A 23,535-nucleotide genomic window follows, 5' to 3' on the forward strand; every position below is an offset into this window, starting at 1 on the left:
TTTATAGTCCAAGTCTCACATCCATACATGACTACCAGAAAAACCATGGCTTTGACTAGATGGACCTTTGTTGGCAAAGTAATGTCTCTGCTTTTTAAAAGCTGCCTAGGTTGGCCATAGCTTTTCTTCCAAGAAGCAGGTGTCTTTTAATTTCATGGCTGCAATCACCATCTGCAGTGATTTTGGGGCTCAGAAAAATAAAGTCTCTCACTGTTTCCATTGTTTCCCCATCTATTTGCCATGAAGTGATGGGACCGGATGCCATGATCTTAGTTTTCTGAATGTTGAGTTTTAAGCCAACTTTTTCACTCTCCTCTTTCACTTTCATCAAGAGGCTCTTTAGTTCTTCTCTTTCTGCCATAAGGGTGGTGTCATCTGCATATCTGAGGTTACTGATATTTCTCCTGGCAATCTTGATTCCAGCTTGTGCTTCATCCAGCCTGGCATTTCATATGATGTACTCTGCATATAAGTTAATATGCAGGGCGACAATATGTGCAGCCTTGACATACTCCTTTCCGGATTTGGAACCAGTCTGTGGTTCTATGTCCAATTCTAACTGTTGCTTCTTGACCTGCATACAGATTTCTCAGGAGGCAGGTAAGGACTGGGGAAACAGACTCTTGGAGGGCACAAACAAAACCTCATGCACACCAGGACCCAGGAGAAAGGAGCAGTGACCCCACAAGAGACTGACCCAGACTTGCCTGTGACTGTCCAGGAGTCTCTGGCAGAGCCATGGGTCGGCAGTGGCCTGGTGCAGGGTCAGGGGCAATTGAGTGCAGCAGTGTGTGCACGGGACCTTTTGAAGGAGGTCACCATTATCTTCATAGATAAGGAAACTGAAGCTCAAATAGGTTAAGTAGCCTTGCACAAGATCAGATATTATACAGAATGTAACCAGAATGCAAACTGCAATCCAATTCAGAAACAACATTCTTCTACAAAAATATGACACTACCTTTTCTCAATAATTTTTAAACCTGAATCCCCAACCCACCCTTAAGCTAATGCTCTAAATTCCTATAGAAAGTGCCTGTCCTAAACTTGAACATACAGAAACTACCCTATCACTATTAAAATCATCTGGAACTACCTTCAGCCAGTGTGATTCTGTGATTCAAGAAAACTTATCACCTTACACTTGCCAGGTGCTTTATAACACTTGAAACAACAGACGTGACATCTGTGGGTAGAGGGAAGCAGGCCCTTATATCCACCCAGAGCTGTCAAGGGAAGGAACTGACTTCATCACTCATGTGGACAGCAGCAGCCGCCTGATTTCTGTTACTCACTAGAAATGGTCTCATTAAAGAAAAATCCCATGTGTTTCCACATTATAAATGTGCCAACAGACAGCTCAGTAGGAGATATTTCCAAACAACAAAAGTGTTCATCAGAAAATGACAATCTGAACAGAGGAACTGAAAATCCGTTATATGTAGCATGGAAGTGAGCCAGTTTACAGATCCTGTTGCAACATAAAAAATAATATAATTAATAATTTCTAACATTCCTGGGGAGAAAGGATTTTTTAAATAACATTTCTGAAGCAAAGGTGTCAACTAACAAAATTTATTTTTTTTTTCTTGCTGTTACTAGAAAGCCAGAGAAGGATCCAATCTTTTTAAAAAGAAAGTAAATAACTTTTCACAAAAACACATAAACATAGGCAGAAATAGGTGGTGAAAAGTGAAAGTGTTAGTCGCTCAGTCGTGTCCAACTCTTAGTGACCCTATGGACTGCAGCCCACCAGGCTCCTCTGTCCCTGGAATTCTCTAGGCAAGAATACTGAAGAGGGTTGCCCTTTCCTTCTCCAGGGGATATTCCTGACTCAGGGATTGAACCCAGGTCTCCCACATTGCAGGCAGATTCTTTACTCTCTGAACCACCAGGGCACATAAGCTCCGCCAACCTGAGAGCAGAAAGAAGACTCAGCAGGCTCAGGCCAGGACTCTACCTCTGACAGGAACCTTGTTCAGCACAGCTGACCCTTGAACAACAGTGGGGAGGGGGTTGTCAGGGCACGGACCCTCACCACAGTCGAATTTACAGTCAGCCCTCCATATACACGTTTCCTCCATATCCACAATTCTGCACCTGTGGATTCAACCAACATAGGTCGTGTAGTACTTACTGAAAATAATCTGCTGTAAGTGGACCCAAGTAGTTCAAACCCTTGCTATTCAAGAGCCAACTATATTTAACAACCCTCAAAGTCAGAATGAACCTTAAGACCTCTCTCTGCTGACTCATGAATGAGTTCAAGTTACTCAACTCATTGTACAGCCCTGTGTGATTTTATAACCAATGTACTGAAAGTGTTCAGAACTATTCTAATTTTTGCTGACATGTAAGTTTGAACTAATACTCTATTTTCAGTGAGTTAAGAGCTCAATACTAGAAATTAAAGGTAACGCTGAAAGGCTAAATTATCATAAGCCCCTCTAGAGTACCCAAAATGTATGCTCTTCACTATCTCATAAGCGAAAAGGAAAATTACTTATTCGTGTGAACACACGCGGTATCCTAAATCTAGAACTCATGCAGTATCTTAAATGATTCCTCTCTTTCTAAAGATAAAGCATAATTAATTCCAAGTGACAAAGTGTTTGTGCTTTTTTATTTAATACGTTCCTTTGGTTTTTCTCCTGTGAGTTCATCCTTTTCCTTAGGCAAGCATCAGCACAGCACTGAGACCCAAGATATAGGCACAAACAAGAAAAGCAGAAGGCTGGGAAGTCAGAATTCTGAGCTCCAGATCTTGCTCGATCCCCAAGTAAAGCAACCTTGAAATCACTATTTAATCTCCCCACCCGCCAGTTTCCTTATTGGAAAAGCCGGAACATTTGCTTCCTTCCTTCACCAAGACTATTATGAGAATCAAATAAGCTCAGTGATCTGAAGCAATCCCCAAGCTTCAAAATGCTATTAAAAAAAAAACAAAAAACAAAAAAACAATAGGTACTGTTATTGCAATTAATACATTTCTAGGTGAAAAGGTACCAAACACGCATGGATCCTAGATTCACTGTTAGTATGAATGAAGGTAGACAGGAAGCCCACAGAAAGAGATTTTTTATGTTAATGAAAAATTTTAATCACACTTCAAGGAACAGAGAGACACAAACTAACCTGTCTAAATCCTGTTAAAATTGATAACCACAATACAAGAAATTACTTTGTCTCTAAATTAACCCTCTATTCATGTTTCTTAAAGATGTTAAACTTCATCAACTGTCCAAGTTTCACCACTTAAAATCTAGGATCTGCAAATGGGTATAGTAATAGGAACTTCATATTTATTGTGTGCTGAGTCACTCAGTCGTGCCTGACTCTTTGGGAACCTTTGGACTGCAGCCTTCCAGGCTCCTCTGTGCATGGGATTTTTCAGGCAAAAATACTGGAGTGGGTTGCCATTTCTTCCTCAAGGGATCTTCCCGACCCAGGGATTGAATCTATGTCTCCTATGTCTTCTGCATTGCTGGCGGATTATTTATCCACTGAGCCATTGGGAAAGCCCTGTATTTTCACAGCGGGATTGATATGAGAATTGAGTTTATACCTGCAAAGCACTTAGGACAGTGCCGGCCAGGGTACTGGCTCCGGGAAGATTTGTTCTCCTGTGCAGCAGTGGAGAACCATTCATATCTGGGGGCAAACCACTGCTCAAAACTCTACCAGATGAAATGTGGATTTCAGACACAGGTTTGCTCATCTGTACAAGGAGGAAAATAGTACAGGTACTTACACCTCACATGAAGGTTAAAAAATGTATTTGAAGATTGGAAAGATACCTGCTACATCCAAAGCGTTCAGTAAGTGGTGGCATTGGTGGTTTTGCTTAGAATAATAATGTCTAATAGTAGTAATACTGGTAAATTATTGAACAATCCCTTAAATTCTTGAACTTTCAGTGATTTATTTAGCTTAAATAACAGTTCTGAAATAACAGTTGCATGAATCTTGGCAGTAGAAAAATTGTATGTGATTTTAAAATGGTAAACATAGGAATAAGTTCTCATCTGCAACCTCAAGTTTAATTCTGCTTCAGACTTATCACTGCCAAAATATTTTAAAAAGTAAGAACTATAATAATGCTTGAAAAACATATGGTTAATTCCTTTACATTTAACTTTCTATAACCTTAGCTCTCCTACAAAGCTTGCATTGTCTAATTAATCTAGTGTGCAACATTATTCCACTAAAACAAAGCCATGCATTTCTAAACAATTTTTATGACTTCCCAGTCTTTGTCAACACCATTTCTGTTTGTGCAAATGCCAAAAAAAAAAAAAAAAAGACTGACTTTCTGAAAATCTTTTAAAAGTCAAGACTTTTCTTTCATTTTTCATTTCCCCAATTCATTTTCATTTTTCATTTCCCCCAAAAAGAGGAAGAAAATAAAGGAAAACAGAAGAAGATTAAAAAAAAATAAGAATAGCAAAAGATATCTTTATAAACTGATAAGGCATTTTTCTGGGGCAAACAAACTACAGAACTACCCACTTCACCAGGTGTTCTATCTGATTTCTCTCCATCTTCATGGCTAAAGACAAACGTGCCACCACCTCTTTACAAAAGGAGCCTTTGCTTTCAGTTCCTTATAATTGTCATCATACGTTATCCTCTAACACACTGCTGGACCTCAAGACAACTAAATCACAGCTGGCCAGAGAAAAGAGGAATTCTAGAAACCATGTCCTTATACCTATTTCCTTTTGCACATACTACTAAGCGGGCAGGTGGCCTGATGATGGAGGAGACTGCTGACGTTCAGAAGATCACAAAGTGACCAAGAGCAAACCCAAGCCCTCTCTCTCCCTGGACAGGGGGGCTTTCCGATATTTGCTGCATGTCAGCATTAAATTTCTTACATTTCTGTTTCAACTTTGTACTATTTATTCCCATTGCCAAGCAAACCAATCTGCTGCTTGGTTTTTATTTTATAATCAAATACTACAATGTAAAAATCAAAGGAAGTACCACTCTCAAACAGCCTTTTGATGAGATACTAGCATGTGAATTATCAGAGTAAGAGCAAATTTCTCAGTATTGTTTAGGTTTTTCCCTGCTTCTGTATTTTCATAATGCAATTACATCAACAGGGGTTACCTAACTGCCCTTATGCTTAATCACTTCAAAATAAATGAATGTAACTTTTGATAGGATGATTCCTATCCTTTTTCTTTCCATTCTTTTGAAAGGTTGTCAACTATTATACACAAATGCTTGGTGTACATACAATAAGAGCAAATATTAAAACCAATTTACACCTAGTAGCGAATGGACTCGCGGACACAGTGGGGGAAGGTAAGTGCGGGAAGATCTGAGGAAAGTAGCACTGACATATGTACACTCTCATGTATAAAACAGCTACTGGGAAGCTGCTATATACCACAGGAAGCCCTGGTTGACGCTCTGATGACCCAGACGCATGGGTGGGGGGAGGGGAGAGAGGCTCAAGAACAAGGGAATATATAGATGATTACGACTGATTTGCACTGCTGTACAGTGGAAATCAACACAACATTGTAAAGCAGTTTTCCACCAATTACAAAAGAAAAGGAAAAAAGAACCAATCTATACATGACAAATACCACTGAAATCTAAAAATCTAACATGTATCTGCTGAAATCAAGGCAACAACAGTTATTCAACAGCCTCAGACATTTCAGTAATTGCATGTCCTCTGCAAGTCACTGACCCAAGTGTCAAGACAGACAACAGAATATTCTTAGCTTCCAAATGTTAGGTGTCCTTCAGTTTCGGAGAAGTCTGGAAGGAAAGAATATTGGTCCTCAGTTATGAGAGCCCAGCAAACTATCTAAAAGAAGGAAAACAGTAATCCTGCTTTCTGAGATAACCAACAGGAAAAGTTATATCTGGATAAAAGATTTCCCTTGTACTGCTTTAAATAAAAAAACAATAATAATAATAATTCTACTATCATTTGTACATTTGTTCTTTTTTTTTTTTTTTGGCTAAGCCACCTATATGTAAAATTTAACTACATAATGCCCACACCACTTCAGTCACATGTCCTACTTCAAGATAAACAACAGTATTTGATAATGTGTTCTCAAGTTTAAAAATACATTAAAAAAAAAAAAGTAATTACCTTTCCGAAGTCACGGACATCAAACAGGTCAAATGCCTCGAACAGTTCACTCTTTCTCATTCCAAACGTCTCACAACAGGCCGTGAGGAATGTCCTTATGTTCTTCAAACAGAGAAACTGAGGAATGGGAAATAGCTATTAGTATATAGTGAATCATTCTAAATGCTACCTATCCTCTGTCACACCCAGAATGCTGAGGAAATACCAAGCAAGAATCCATCTGCTCTTGCTGGTGTTTTCCGTTACCCTGTCGGCAATATTTAATGATTACCCACTCTCTCCCAGGCACCATGACACAGCGGTGAACAAGGTAGACAAAAGTCTGCCCTCATGATCAGATCAGATCAGATCAGATCAGTCGCTCAGTCATGTCCGACTCTTTGCGACCCCATGAATCACAGCACGCCAGGCCTCCCTGTCCATCACCAACACCCGGAGTTCACTCAGACTCACGTCCATCGAGTCAGTGATGCCATCCAGCCATCTCATCCTCTGTCATCCCATTCTCCTCTTGCCCCCAATCCCTCCCAGCATCAGAGTCTTTTCCAATGAGTCGACTCCTTGCATGAGGTGGCCAAAGTACTAGGGTTTCAGCTTTAGCATCATTTCTTCCAAAGAACACCCAGGACTGATCTCCTTCAGAATGGACTGGTTGGATCTCCTTGCAGTCCCAGGGACTCTCAAGAGTCTTCTCCAACACCACAGCTCAAAAGCATCAATTCTTCGGCACTCAGCCTTCTTCACAGTCCAACTCTCACATCCATACATGACCACAGGAAAAACCACAGCCTTGACTAGACGGACCTTTGTTGGCAAAGTAATGTCTCTGCTTTTGAATATGCTATCTAGGTTGGTCATAACTTTCCTTCCAAGGAGTAAGCGTCTTTTAATTTCATGGCTGCAGTCACCATCTGTACTTACAGTCAAATAAGAGGAGACAAGAACCAACTCAGCAACAAAAACAAAAAAGTAACTATGTTTATTTTTTCATGGTGGTAAGTGCAATAGAGAAAACTAACGCCAGGAGAAGGGATCAGGAGTGCTGGGATGGGTGGAGGGAGCCTCAGTGAGATGGTTAGAGAAGGAGTCGGTGGGAAGAGGACGGATAAGCAGGGAAGCTGTGAAGGTGGGGAAGGAGCAACCATGCAGAATTATAGGACAGAGTATTCAGCCTTAAGTAGCATCCTATGTCAAGGTCCTGAGGTGGAAGCTTCTGAGGTTATGTCTGAGGAAGAGGCCAAGATGAACAGAGCAGAATGGATGACAAAGAGAAAGGCAGGAGGTGAGCTGGAAAGGCAGTGAAGTCAGATGAAAAAGGATCCTACTGGACAGGCTTTTACTCTGACTGAGATGGGAAGTCACTGGATACTTTGGGACAGAACTGGGATTTGATCTGATATTTTAAAGGGTTCTTTTTTCTTTCTTTTAAAAAGATTTTATTGAAGTATAGTTGATTAACAATATTATATTAGTTTTCAGGTGTATAACATACTGATTCAAATTTTTTATAGATTATACTCTATTTAAAGTTTGTTGGCTATATTCTGTGTTCTGTACACTATATCCTTGTAGCTTATTTTTTTTTCTAATAATACTTAACTCTATATTAAAAATACTAATACTACTATTCAACAAATGATCAATATAAAAAATTTAAACAAAATTAGTTTTGGTAGTTTTGGTACTAAGTCTTTGAAAACTAATATGTATTGTATACTTACAGCATATCTCAATTCAGTTGTTATTTTTTGTGGGGGGAGGGGTTGTGCTACATGGTTTGTGGGATCTTAGTTCCCCAAAAAGGGACTGAACCCATGCTCTTGGCAGTGAAAGGATCCTAACCACTGGACCACCAGGGAATTCCTAGCATATCTCCGTTCAGACGAGCCCCATTTCAAGTGCTCCACAGTCATATGTGGTCAGTTGCTGTCATAATGAACAGCATGGTGCTAAAGTTTCAGTTGTAGGTTTGTAAACAGGCCCTTCTCTTTTATTCAAAATATGCACAGACCTATCAAGTACAAACTTCTCACCTGAGCTTTTAAGGTCCTCTGTTATGTGCCCCACTATGCAATCAGGCTGGTCTCCTCCTTGGTGCTGGTTACTCCATGCTCATTCCTGCCTCTATGCTTGAACTTTGCCATTCCTCTATCCAATAACCCTCTCTCTTTTCCCTTTTCTGTTCTAACACCCAACCCAGCTACTGTTCCATCTCCTCCTGGACTATAGCAGTTTCTACTGCTCTTTTTTCAGAGCTTTTTTTTTTTTTTTTTAATACAGATCAAAAGGGTTTAGAGCAAGGTTAGAGAGAGTAACACTGGATAGGAAGCTATCACAATAATCTGGCTGAGAGACACCCATGGGAAGATGAGGTGTTCAATTTTGACTTAAATTGGAGATGCCTATTAGTCATGCATGGAACATGGGGCAGCAGACAACTGGATATACGGATCTGGAGTTCAGGGCACAGGTGTGTGCTTCAGACATAAACCTGAAAGTCTTTGGAGTATACAAAACATTTTTAACCATGATATCATCTGAGATGACTTTGAGAGAAAGAAGAGGAGAGGAAAGGATCTGGGGTCAGGTCATCTTAGATCAGGAAAAGAAAAGGAGCCTGCAAAGGGGCTTAGAAAGAGGGAACCAGTGATGAAGGAGACCAACCAAGTAAAGAGGCTTTCCCTGAAGCCAAGTAAAGAAGGTGTTTCTAGAAAGAAGGAGTGATAATCTGTGTCAGCTGCTGCTGCTACTCAAGTAAGATTTGACCAGATGTTTTCCTTGAAATCTGGCTGTATGATGCTAACAGGTGCACCCTGACAAAAGCAGGTTCCATGTGGAAGATAGGGGTGGGGAAATGCTGTATGGAGCAGCTTCAAGACACAACAGGAAGACAGAAAGTAAAGACAGAATGTATCAATAGATTCTGAGGAGTTTTGCTGCACAAGAAAACAGAGGATTGAGGAGGTAGTAAGCAAGAAAGACAGGTCAAGGAAGGGCTTTTTAACAATGGAAGCTGTTTACAACGTGTTTCTAGAAAGGGAGAGGCACAGTCACCCAAATGAAGTCCTTGAGTGGGCAAAGGAAAAGGGTCTGATGCTCAGGCACAGAAGCTGACCCTGGAGAACACACTCAGCTCATCGACACCAACAGGGACAAGAGGTAAGGCAGCCACCATCACAACTTAAACAACCAACAGAATTTACTTTCAGCATCTAAGATTCAGATCCAACTAAGCAAAGGACACACATACTCCGAAAGTGAATTTCGGAAATAGCTGCAATGGCACACATTAAAAAGAAAGTTATTAACCTCCAATAGTTGAGAAATCTATTAGCCTATTATTGCATCTTTGCTTTTTTTTTTTTTAAAGCACTGTCAACATTTTATTTTGTTTTTGTTTTCCATCTTGGTTTGTTTTTTAATTTCCAGAAAGCACATTTTACTTTTTCTACTTTGGAAACATTCAGGTTTTGCATGGGCTTAACCCAGACATAGTTTTACCCTTTACAGGAATCCTTCTTGAGGCTTAAATATTTCAGGAGGGGTTAAAACCACAGGGGAAACATCATAAACCCTTTGAAGCACAAAAGCAGCAGCCAATCTGCACATTCAGTTACTGCTTTCATTTTTAAAAATTCATAAGAGACCTTTATGACACAGAATCACTCTGCATGTAGCTCTTCCACATAGAATTGCTTATTTACAGATTAAAAGCCTTACATTCTGCCAAGATAGACAATAATTACTCTCTTGAGGATTATGCAACGGCGCTCTTGCAATATTTTTTACATAATTAAGTGCCCAACTCATAGCTCACCAAGGAACAAAGCATAATTGCACATGCTACCCTCTGAAGATTTCGCACCAAACTCAAAATTTCCCCCGTGTCGGAAAAACTACAGTAGAGCTCCATTCAAGGGCTTTGATCATTAATTCAGAAAACTACTACTGAAAGCAAAAAAGAAAAGAAATACAGTCATTACTGAATGCATTACAAGAGATTATTTAAAAACAGAACTTTCCCTGACTTCTGAAATCAATCTTAACCTTATTTGCCCCTTAAATAATTTAATTCCACAAATATTTACTGGATTTGAAGAAAATCACCGGTACGCACTGCATTTCCAGGCAGTCATCAAGTTTGGTCACCCTTTTATTTATGTATTTTTTCAGTCAACAGTTTTTGAATGCCTACAATGTTCCAGACACTGGGGATACTGAAAATGAATAAAACAAGCTTCTCTATTAATCGCGGCTGGAGATTTTCATAGTTACCACCAAACTGGCTAATAACACTAGGATCACACTTCTGCTAATGGCTCTGTGCAAGTGCAGAACAAAGTTGAGGGATGGAGGAAGCAGGCCCTAATGTCATCACAGAAGCCCTGGATAGAGCTGGGCCTGCCAGCCCACCCACCCCAGACTTTTGCTTTGTTTTCCTATGTTGAACTCTTTCCTTTCCAGTTTTTTTGGTTTTTAATTTTTTCTTTTTTTATTTCAAACCTAAAGAAGAATTGAAAGAACAGTACAATGAACATTCCTTTTACTCAACAACTATAACATACTGCCATAGGGGCTTTTGTGTGCCAGCCATTTCTCTATTTATTCATAAAAATTTGTATGTGAAAATAAGTTCAGACATCATGGCACTTCAATCGTAAATAACCCTGCATGCATTTGCTAGGAATAAGGACACTTTCCTAAATATGTATAATACCGCTATGGGCCTCAGAAAATTAACAATAATTCCATATTATTCCATATCCATCCCATATCCAAATTTCATCAATTGCCTACCCAATGTCTTTTTAAACTGCTTCCCCAAACACACACCAAGTCTAGGGTCCAATTCAATTTTATCCATTATATTTTATTTTTTGCAGTATTTTTAATCTAAAATTTTTTCTTTTTTTTTATTTCCGTGACACTGATTTTAGAAGAGACCAGACCCAGATATGTTATAGAATGTCCCACATTCTGGATGTGTCTAATTATTTCTTCATGGTATCATTGAATTAATTCCCCCATCACTTATATCTCCTATGAACCAAAGCTACATCAAGATACAAGTTAACCAGTTTGGGAAAAAATATTTTATACTGTGAACTTCCTATTTCATCATATCAAAAGACACAAAATGTTAGGGTAACCCATTATTATTGACATTAGGCTTGATCACTTGGTTAAGATGGTTACTGCCACATGTATCTACTCTAAAGGTACAGGTTCTCTTTTATATCAATAAATCCTGAGAGCGATAATTTGTTACCATGAGGCTGTTTTTTTCCCAATAATTTTTCATCACTTTTCATCCACTGATAACCCTTGCTTTAATTATTCCATTTGGGACAGCAAAATTCTATCTTTCCTTCCACATTTATTGGCTGGTATTCTCACTGAAAAACAAGCTTCCCCTGCCCTTCTCCCTTCCTTTTTTTGAAATCTTTGCTTGTGTAATAATTAATTGCGATCATTATTCTTTTGGATGTTCAGATTGTCCTGAATTTGGCCACTGGGGGTCTCTTCAAACTGGCTTCTGTGACCTTTTGACATGACTCCATTACTGTTTGTTTTATTATATCAAACTGTCCTAGGCCCACCTCATGTTTTCTCTGCCCAAGTTCTATAATCAGCCACTTCTCCAAACAGTTCCTTTTCAAGTTTTATAGTAAATGGTATTTAGAGAACAAGTCTGAGCATCAGGCTGTTCCCAAATTACATGAGCCAATTACATCAAATGAACCTGTAACTCCACCCTTTGCTTAAGCAATGTATCACCAGCAACAGGAAGAGTTAATCTAAACAAATCCTATCATTTTCTTTGTGGCATGCCTAATAAGCCAACTCTTATCTCACACTGTTAAGAAAGAAAAAACTTGAGTTCACTGAAGACCAGTGAATACAAGAGTTTCGTTATGCTTGGAGATGTTACTGGTCTTCGAAACACTGACAGTCCTTTGTATTTAGCAGCTCAAAACCTCTGCCTTCAGACCTGGTATATGATGGGCAAAGACAAATACATTTCATTAGTTCGTTTCATAACCATACTTTATGTTTGACCAAAAATTATATAACTTTGCTAAGTTTTTAGTACAAGTGTTAGTCCCTCAGTCATGTTCGACTCTTTGTGACTCCATGGACTCACTGCAGCCCGCCAGGCTCCTACAATCCATGGAATTCACCAGGCAAAAATACTAGAGTGGGTTAGCCATTCCCTTCTCCAGGGGATCTTCCCAACACTGACATCAAACTCAGGTCTCCTGCACTACAGGCAGATTCTTTATCATCTGAAGCCCATAAAAGAGAACTTTAGGGCTTTTCAGAATTTAGGATGAGTACTTTTAAAACCAGAATTAAATAACTCAAGGATTTTTAAAATATTAAATATATCCACGCATGATTATTACAGAAATCAAGGATTGGCAAAAGGTTTCAATAGCGTTTTATCATTTAACACATATTAATGAGGTGCCTTTTATGTACTAGGTATCATAAAACTTCAAAAATGTCCCCCAGTTGGGTACTTATTTATTAAACACACATTAATTGAATGAAATTGCCAAGAACTGAGTATTTTTTAAAAAGCAAGTATGATCCAAACTCTGCCGCCAAAAGAGATCAGGCAGAGCATACAAACAAGGAAACGTGTAGTTACATGACAACATGGCAAACGCTATGAAGAAGTCATTCAGAGGTCCCTCAGGAGTCCTGGCGGAGAAGGTGATGACACCCCACTCCAGTACTCTTGCCTGGAAAATCTCATGGATGGAGGAGCCTGGTGGGCTGTAGTCCATGGGGTCGCAGAGTCGGACGCGACTGAGCAACTTCCCTTTCACTTTTCACTTTCATGCATTGGAGAAGGGAATGGCAACCCACTCCAGTGTTCTTGCCTGGAGAATCCCAGGGACAGGGGAGCCTGGTGGGCTGCTGTCTATGGGGTCACACAGAGTCGAACACGACTGAAGTGACTTAGCAGCAGCAGCAGCAGGAGTCCTGGAGTGTCAGAGACAGCTTTCTGGAGTAAGTGATCCACGAGACCCTGCAGGGTGAGTGGGAGTCAGTCACAAAAAAGAAAGGAGTGCTCAGTGTTCAGGGAGGGGAAGGGAACCTGCCAGACTCAGAGTGTGAGGATGTCCAGGTAAACAAACAGGAAGGGGATGAATATGAGATAAGACAAAGAATGGACTGGTGAGGGCAATGGAAGGGGTTCAGAATGGACACAGCTCTCTAGGGAGCAGTGAGAGCAGGGCTGGACAGAGGAGCTGGGACTCACAGAGCAAGCCCAATGGATGCAGGCTTTATCTAGAAGAAACGTTGAGGTTTTACATACGAGAGTGCAATCCTCAGTTATTCTTGAGTGTTTGCTATATACCAAGTTCTATGCTAAATGCTTACACCTTCTAATCTTCCACATTAACTCAATCAGGGAAGGTTTTTTTCTTTCATATATACTGAGGCTTAGATGTTTAAACAGGTTTATGCAACTGCATATGCCAAAGTAACACAGTTGTAACTCAAAACCAGACTTTCTGGCTACAGAGCCTATATCCTTAACTGCTATGTTATACTAGCTCCATCATGTAGTGTGGAGAATTAACTATTTTTGTTTTCTCTTTATTAGGGAGATTGTGTGAGGCAGATGAGATAAGAACAGGACAGTGTCATGTTCACATAAGGAAAAAATCACAGTGATTTGGATTAGAATAGTAGAAGCAGAAAGGGAAACAACTCTAGAATGTAATATGGAAAGGAAATACCTGGTAATTGACTGAATATAGGAGTGGAGTGGAGAGAGTAAAGGAGAAAAGAGTTCAGATTCATAATCATAGCTCCATCCTCGGCACTGCAAAGACAGAGAAGGGATTCACTGAAAATGGTCACTTAGCAAATTAGGGAACAGGAAACAGGTGCCAAGAATTGAGTCAATTAAACTTATTTTCATCTGGAAAGTCCTGGTATGGAGATATTCCACAGCCCCTCTCTCAGGTATATTCTGTGACAAGTGACACATTCTAATGATACAGTCCCTGGTCTTCGGCCGCGATGCTCTCACCCTCTCTTCAGAAACGCATCAACAGCTTACTTATTTACTACAGGTTGAAAAGCACTCGATAAAGATGCAGAAAACCCTCAGAGAGGAAGCTAAGACCAACCATGTCTAAGACACCCTGAAAATCATACATCAGGCCAGAGCTCTCTAGACAGTTTCCTAACCAACAGCTATCACAACAGATGAAGCTAAGTTGCTTTTTACCTTTGTGGCTCTTGTTAGCACTTCAATGCTATTGATACTGATGTTACAGAAAGAAAACATTTAAAGGTCGTGCTGCTAAAATTCACAGTAAAAGGCTTCAAGACTCTCTTCTCCCTCTACTCTTTTTATAAAGTGTATGGTTTCCTTTTCCTCTATGTATGTAGAAACCACTTTGACTCTTCTCAATGATACAAATGCAAACAGGATTGCTTCCCTTTTTCTCATCTGAAAAAATAAGCATGTACTTCTCTAAAACTGTTAGCAATATTGGACTAGTGTTAACTGAGGCTGCGTAACAGGAAAAGCCTCCACAGCTTATTATGAAATAAGTTATTTTGATCTCAACTGAGAAATGGTGTCTTGTGGGAAGGTCAACAATTTCTAACACAGCTTCATAATCACATAGACATGTTGACATATTGTCATTTTCATAGGAACCATCAGTAGCCAGGTCAGCAGATAAAGTAAGACCTTTCCAGGGTCTCATTTCTTTGTGGGACACTCATTATCTCATTTGAAGGAAAGTCTGAATTTGAGCATTTGGCATAAGTTGAATTATGAGTGGTCCTTAACAGGCTGATGGACAGTTCTGAAGACACAAGAGAGACCACAATGAAGCCCATCCACAAATATTAAGGTAAAAGCAGAGTTTTCCTTCTGGGCTGTCTCAGCTTAGACTTAGTCAGGTCTCTGCCTAGTACCCTTGTCATTCTAACTCCTCCCAACCCCCACCCCCCATTTAGAGAACTGGCAGGCTGGAAGGGAAACCATAATAAATTAAGTTTCTCTCCTATTGGGATTTTCTATTTCTGTCCGTTTTACCATATCCTCTCCTCTCTCCCACTACATCTGTCTTTTAAGATTAGGTCAACTAAATCTTACATCTTCTGGAAATTTTTTTTTAAAGAGAAGAATAATTTTTACTTCTATGAGGACTTTATTTATCCCTTTTGCTCGTGAGTCAGTAGGTCCCCACAGAAGGGGCATCATTCCCATTGTTCTTTGAAGACCATACTTACAGATGAGTTCTGAATAATTATTAAATAATTACACTGCACTTGGCATCAGTTCAGGACTGCACAATATCTTCCATTTTCCTCTTGATCCTACTATTACAGATAAATGAAAACCCTAAAGGACACTCAGGCAGAAGGCCAAAAATGGAGGAGGGCCATTTCACATCTTCAGTTTTGTGTTCAAATCTCTAAACTAAGACTGCCCTATTTTCAGTAAACTAAAAGCCAATTATTTCCGTTTTGATTATATGCCAGGCTGCAATTCATTTTTAGAAAATAAGTTTTTTAATTTCTTAATCACAAACATAGTAATTTAGGAACACTGAAATTTACAGAGTTTTTGTTTTTGTTTTATTTTCTCCATGATGAGGCACTTTAACGGATTATATATAAGTACTGAAATGATTAAGATCATATGTGTAGGGCTAACTTGTAAAAACATGTACATCCTACATATTCTGTAGCATCAGACTCATACCTGTGATAATAACTATCTGGACTACATCTGTTTGCCCAACCAATGATACATGAGAGAAACATTTTTGAGAGCATAGACTACATTTATTTCATCTATGTATCTCCACAGCTTTTTTCTTTCAGTTTTTTAAATTGGACGATAACTGCTTTACAATGTTGTATTGGCTTCTGCCATACATCAGTATGAATTAGTCACAGGTATACATATGTCCCTCCTGAATCCCCCTCTGATCTCCCATCCTATCCCTTCCACCTCATCTCCCACCTCTAGGTTGTCACAGACCTCTGCATTGAGTTGCCTGGGTCACACAGCAAATGCCCACTTGCAATCTGTTTTACATATGGTAATGTATAGGTTTCCATGCTATTCTTTCAAATCATTCTACCCTCTCCTTCCCCCACTGTTCTCTATGTCTGCATCTCCACTGCTGCCCTGCAAATAGGTTCATCAGTACTGTCTTGCTAGATTCCATCAGTTCAGTTCAGTCGCTCAGTTGTGTCCGACTCTTTGTGACCCCATGAATCGCAGCACACCAGGCCTCCCTGTCCAACACCAATTCCCGGAGTTCACGCAAACTCACGTCCATCAAGTCGGTGATGCCATCCAGCCATCTCATCCTTTGTCGTCCCCTTTTCCCCCTACCCCCAATCCTTCCTAGCAGCAGAGTCTTTTCCAATGAGTCAACTCTTCGCATGAGGTGGCCAAAGTACTGGAGTTTCAGCTTTAGCATCATTCCTTCCAAAGAACACCCAGGACTGATCTCCTTTAGAATGGACTGGTTGGATCTCCTTGCAGTCCATGGGACTCTCAAGAGTTTTCTCCAACACCACAGTTAAAAAGCATCAATTCTTTGGCGCTCAGCTTTCTTCACAGTCCAACTCTCACATCCATACATGACTACTGGAAAAACCATAGCCTTGACCAGACGGACCTTTGTTGGCAAAGTAATGTCTCTGCTAGATTGCATACACATGCATTAATATACAATATTTGTCTTTCCCTTTCTGACTTACTTCACTCTGTATAATAGGCCCTAGGTTCATCCACCTCATTAGTACTGACTCAAATGCATTTTTTTCTAGCTGAGTAATATTTAATTAAATATATGTACGACAGTTTCTGTATCCATTTACCTGTCGATGGACACCTAGGTTACTTCCATATCCTAGTTATTGTAAAAAGTGCTGCAATGAACATTGGGGTACAAGGGTCTCTTTCAATTATGGTTTTCTCAGGGTATATGCCCGGTAGTGGGATTACTGAGTCATATGATATTTCTATCCCTAGTTTTCTAAAGAATCTCCATACTGTTCTCCACAGTGGCTGTATCCATCTACATACTCACCAACAATGTAAGAGGGTTCCCTTTTCTCCACATCCTCTCCAGCATTTACTGCTTATAGGTTTTTTAATGATGGCCATTCTGACTGGTGTGAGGTGATACCTCATTGTAGTTTTGATTTGCACTTCTCTCATAATAATCAATGCTGAGCATCTTTTCACATGTTCATTAGCTATCTCCATGTCTTCTTTGGTCTGTTTAGGTCTTCGGCCCATTTTTTTGATTGGGTTGTTTGTTTTTCTGGTATTGAGCTACAAGAACTGCTTGTATATTTTGGAAGTTAATTCTTTGTCAGTTGTTTCATTTGCAATTATTTTCTCCCATTATGAGGGCTGTCTTTTAATCTTGTTTATAGTTTCCTTTGGTGTGCAGAAGCTTTTAACTTTAATTAAGTCCCATTTGTTTACTTTTGTTTTTATTTCCATTACTCTAAGAGGTCCCCACTGTCATAATGGACATATTTCTTAATAAATTGATGAATGTATGCTGATGCAATTTTATCTGCATAAAATAATAAACAATCATCATTCCTTGGTAACCAATGAACTCATATGGAAATTTACATTAAATTGTCACCATATCCTCTTACTAATGTTAATATATCAATGTCTTCATTATTAAATTACCTCAAAAGTCCTTTTAGAAGTTGGTGATTTTAATAAATATAAATCAAATAAAGACTTTAAATTAGTAAGCAGTTATATTCATAAGCATCATCTGGTTTGCCAGCCCAGATGATGGTGTGTATTCAGGGGTGGTCTGCTAACTAGTTTTCAGGGTCCCTGGCCAGCTGTCACCATCACACACACACACAAGCCCTCTGCTGCTTTCAACAGCTTGTCTTCATCAGAAGAGGCACTGTATCCCTCTCCTTTGGCAGGAACTTAGACTTTTAGTTTCAAAGGCTTACTGTCAACCCTAGCATTAGTCTTTGTACCCAGAAACAAAAAGGTTAATAAACAACATCTTTAATCCTCCTTGTGTGTTTCTAGTCTTTGCACTAGAAAATCACGGCCGGGATGTGCAGAGGTCAAAATTAGCCTATTTTACTATTGTCCATTAACCTGCTAATGAAAGCAGTACATGCTATTGCCTCTAAAGAGAACCCCCAATCACATTTTCACCTGGAACACATCTAGCCTGAAGCACACAAAGAATGGCCCAGTCTGCATTTCAGAGAAGCCTGTCTTGCAAGGTTCCTTATTATGAGTACAGAAAAATAGGCATTTCCTTCTGCACAGGCGATTAAGAGACAGTAGCTGTAAGTCAGGATTTTGATATTGGTGGGAGCAGTCATAGCGGAAGCGGCAGGGATAGCAGTACCATTAGAATGGAAGTTGTGGTTGTGGTGCAAGGAGCAGTGGCAACGGAATCAGCTGAACAGCCAAGAAAGCCACGCCCTGTGAAGCGGGAAGTGAGAGCCACTGCGACTGGGTTACCCCAGAAGGCTGGCAGCCGAGGTGGGTGCTCAATGAAATCAACATTCGTGAATGAGGGAAAGTCTTGGGGTGACACAAATTAGCACTGCGTTTAGAGATGAGCCTTGGGAATGCATGCATCCAAGAGAATGGGAACACAGTTTAGTGTGGGTCTGATCGAAAACAAAAAGCTGTATGCCAACAGAAACAAGGACGTCTAACTGCAAGCACCACCCCATACAGCCAACCACCTGGATGCAACCACAGAGCACTCCACACTTCACCCAAGCACGACTGATAAGTCCCCACGGAGCCCCCAGCTCTCCACTCACTCCCTGGCATGGCCAAAGCAGGACTGAGTAGCCGGAGATGCCACAGGGAAGGAAAGAGTGGAAGGGCGAGTGAGCCTACATCTCTCCCTCCTCACTCACTCTACCCTGGACTCTTTGCACTGGGTACTGTTATAATTGCGATTTACAGATGCGGCAACTGAGGCTCAGGGAGTGAAATAATTGGCTCTACGTCCCACGGTCAGTAAGTCGGAGAGCAGATTTCGCAGCCAGGTTGTGGCTCCAAAGACCATGCCTCTAACAGCTATGACCTTCTGTCTCCTACATAGCAGACTGTGTCCCAAGTCAGGGAACTGGGAGCCACGGCTCCAGCTCTCCAAGAGAAGACAGTCCTGTGAAGCAGAGAAACATGCACAAAAAGCGTACTGCAACCCTCGAGTAGTTAAGAAGTCCAGAGGCAAGCACTGGCTTAGTAAGAGCACAAGGGAAGTGCTCCATTCCATAAAGGGGGCAAGCTGAGATTCATTCCTCCAAGGAAGTAGCAGAATTGAGTGTCAGAGAAGGAAAACAATGTCATGAGAAATGGTATGGTTAGAAGCAAAGGCCTGGCCTCTTGGAGGAATGCATAAAAATCACATGGCCTCCACAGCGAGTACAAGCAAGAGAGCACTAGGGATGAATGAGACTTGGAAAGTCGGTACAGACCAGATCCCAGCTGGATCTTGGAACTTATTTCTCCAAAAGAACATGGCAATGCCTCATAATAATGTATGTAACTCTACAGTGAGTAAAACTATATGTCCCAGATGTAGCACAAAGCACATCCATGAAGAATCTTAGTTAATACACAGCAAGGGGCTTCCCAGGTAGTACAGTGCTAAGAACCCACCTGCCAATGCAGGAGATGCAAGAAACTCAGGTTCAATCCCTGGGTCAGGAAGATCCCTTGGAGAAGGTGAGCCACTCCAGTATTCTTGCCTAGGAAATTTCATGGGCAGAGGAATCTGGCGGGCTACAGTCCACAGGGTCACAAAGAGTCAGACAAGACTGAGCATGCATACGTGCATATAGTCCTACAAGGTAAACACTGTATTCCATTCTATCCATAAGAAATTGAGACAAAATAATCTAAGATCCTGGCAGCTAACAAGTAACAGAACCAGATCCGAGCACCGTCAGGACTCTTCCCTGCCACACAGTGTGGCCTCCGTATTGCTTGTGTTGTGAGGCTCTACAGCAAGGTGAGGACCTGACTACAGGCCCCTAGACAGGAGAAAGAAATGACAACCTGCTGGGAGCGAGCTCCGCCCATGGCAAAGGTCATGAGGAAGGAGGCTTGGCATACACAAAGGCAGGATCGAGCCTCAGGAGTTCCCCTGGAAATTCTTGAGCATCTACCCCCCAAACCAGAGTCTGCCTACTTTCTCCTTTGTGCTTTCACCTACACCTCTGACTTTACGGGGGGCTGATCCCCCACTACCTCTCTCTGAAACAAGAGTTAGCTTACAGCTCCAGTTAATAATTTCTGGGTGTGACAATGTTTCAACCTACAAACTCCTTTGGAAATCCTCTAGCCTGCCTGAATAGGTTTTTCCCGGCCACATGTGATTGCTCAGAGCCTCCCAACTGTGAGAGGCATGAGATGTTCTAAACTGTCTAAATACAGATTCCTTTGAGGAGTTAAAAGATTGATTAGAAATTGTATTGGTGAAGGGTTTTTCACTTGTTGGGCCAATGTTTGCTGCTAAGTCTCCATATCCCTTACCTGCTGTGTCCCTGGCAGTGTATTGGTTAATATAATTGGTGTAAATAGTAGCTTTAATGTTTGTAACCTGGGACCCTTGAGTTAATTCTTTTTCTTGTTATAGCCCACCACACCTTTGCTCTGTAGGAATGCAACTTTATCTAATGCTTTTGGAGGGTGGTGCTTGACTTACCACCTTTAGAGAAAAATAAGTTTTCTGAAGAAAAGGTCTTAAAATGTTAACAGGCCTCCGGGCCAGAAGATGATGCAAATCACCTAAACTTTTGCATATGATAAGTTTGCAGGAAGAAAGCCTGGCTTACTGCATGACTCTACCCCTTCCCCCATTATCCTCTATGCATAACTTAAGGTATAAAAACTACTTTGGAAAATAAAGTGCAGGTCTTGTTCACCGAAACTTGGTCTCCCCATGTCGTTCTTTCTCTCACCTTCTGGCTGAATTATTCAGCCTCTTTTCTCCACTGAATTTCCTCACTGAGCTATCCTTATTTCAGCCTCTTTTCTTCACTGAATTTCCTCACTGAGCTATCCTTATTCTATTACTCTTTATATCCTTAATTAACGTTTAATTAAGCAGTTGTTTCCTGATCCTCGCCGATGCCGTCCCCGCTTCGAATTCCCTGGATCCACCGGGGCTGGACACCGGCAACAACCTACTCCAGTGTTCTTGCCTGGGAAATCCCACGGACAGAGGAGCCTAGTGAGCTACAGTCCACGGGGTTGCAAGAGTTGGACATGACTTAGCGACTAAACCATCACCACCACAGGCCCCTACAACTTAAGCAGACTTGGGACTGCCCCAAATAAAGCCTAGGATGACATTACTCCACAGGAAAGTATTATAGTCACTTCAACTGTTGGACTTCCTTTATCCTCCTTTGCCCCAAAAGTTTTAAGAAATCTAAGAGGAAGACTGGGTTCTGCACAGTGGATGATTCTGAAGATGGGCTCTGTACAGTGGATGATTTCCAAAAATGCGTTTGTCTTCCTACAAATCTCATTCATCTCAGCTTCTGTAGTCTTGTACTTTCTCCCAACTCTGCCCATGCTGGACATTCTGTCACACTGTTCCCTAGAGTTCACATCCCCCTAATACGCATCCCAGACATCACACTTTTGTATCAGCCACTGACTGCACTGCACCAGTATTCAGTATAAACTAAAATTTAAAAAAAACAAACAAACAAAAACATACCTATTCTTGGGGAAAACTTTAAAAAAAAATGAGAATTTTAAAAATACAACAAAAATGTACCTAAAAGCATTACATTAATAAAAGTACTACCAGCTATATTTTTTCAAAAGCAAGAAAATAAGCTCAAGTTACCTTCCTTAAATACAATCTATTAAGTTAAAAAAGAAACAGATAGCATATTTGTGATTTCCGCCCCCGCCTTGGCTGTGACCAGGGATTGAACTTGGGCCATGGCAATGAAACTGCCAAATTCTAACCACTAGACCAACAGGGAACTCCTGTTAGTGCTTTTTCCTGTGCAAAAAAACTTTCCCTGCAGCAGCACCCACAATGCAAGGCTGTGGACCAAATCCACACTTGGTCGATGTCAGAGCAGCAGCCTGGGGCCCCGCCTGCCCTTCAGTGTGGGGCGCTACAAGCCCAGCCCGTGAGCAGCAGTCACAGTGCCTGCCAGGTAACACAGTTCAGGAAAGCTGTGGGAAGCTGATTTCTAACTGATCACTTCAATCACGGGCTGAATTTAGTACAGCTGACCCTTGAACAACACAGGTTTGAAGCACATGTGTCCACTTATACAGGGATTTTTTTTTTTTTTTTCCTAATAGTAAAAACTACAGTACTGCATCATAAATGGCTGGTTGAACCTGAGGGTGGGGAGGAACCCCAGACCCAGAGGAATACCCGAAGATAACAAGGAAACTCCCGTAAGGAGGAACCTTGGATAAACAGAGCTGAATAGAAGTCACATATGTATTTTGACTGCAGGGAGGGTCAGCATCCCAATCCCTGAATTGTTCAACAGCCAACTGAACACTTTTTTGACTATACTGACCTACCAAGTGAAAGTTGTTAAAAGAGAAATATCAAGTACACTCTTACAAATTTAGTTTGAAATGTTCTTCCAATGCCACAATGCTGTTGTTCAGTCCCTAAGTTGTGTCCAACTCTTTGCAACCCAATGGACTGCGGCACACCAGGCTGCCCTGTTCATCACTATCTCCTGGAGTTTGCTCAAACTCTTGTCCATTGAGTCAGTGATGCCATCCAACCATCTCATTCTCTGTTGCTTCATTCTCCTCCTGCCCTCAATCTCTCCCAGCATCAAGGTCTTTTCCAATGAGTCTGCTCTTCATAACAGATAGCCAAAATATTGGAACTTCAGCATCAGTCCTTCCAGTGATTATTCAGTGTTTCCTTTAGGATTGACTGGTTTGATCTCCTTGCAGTCCAAGGGACTCTCAAGAGTCTTCTCCAGCACCACAATTTGAAAGGATCAATTCTTCAGCACTCAGCCTTTTTTACAGGCCACCTCTCACAATCATACATGACTACTGGAAAAACCATAGCTTTGACTAGATGGGCCTTTGTTGGCAAACTAATGTCTGTGTTTCTATGTTTGTCAGGGCTTTCCTTCCAAGAAGCAATCATCTAATTTCATGGCTGCAGTCACCATCCACAGTGATTCTGGAGCCCAAGAAGAGAAAATCTGTCACTGCTTCTACTTTTTCCCCTTCTATTTGCCATGAAGTGATGGGACTGCATGCCATTATCTTTGTTTTTTGAATGTTGAATATTAAGCCAGGTTTTTCACTTTCCTCTTTCACCCACATCAAGAGGCTCTTTAGTTCCTCTGCCAATACAGTGGTATCATCTGCA

General features: G+C 40.8%; 1 protein-coding gene across 4 annotated transcripts in view; it reads right to left on the reverse strand.

Moving 5' to 3' along the window:
• The window catches only part of VAV3 (vav guanine nucleotide exchange factor 3), a 435,514-nt gene that overhangs the window by 339,701 nt on the left and 72,278 nt on the right, over positions 1-23,535 (reverse strand). For all 4 annotated transcript variants that reach the window (XM_086391510.1, XM_086391513.1, XM_086391511.1 and 1 more), the window contains exon 2: positions 6,122-6,238. In XM_086391510.1, coding sequence (XP_086247636.1) covers positions 6,122-6,238 — 117 coding nt within the window. The remainder of the gene's footprint in view (positions 1-6,121; positions 6,239-23,535) is intronic.

Source organism: Bos grunniens, chromosome 3, assembly GCF_055505025.1.
Source record: "Bos grunniens cultivar Pamir isolate PY7600 chromosome 3, Bosgru_T2T1.0, whole genome shotgun sequence".
Taxonomy (NCBI): Eukaryota; Metazoa; Chordata; class Mammalia; order Artiodactyla; family Bovidae; genus Bos; species Bos grunniens.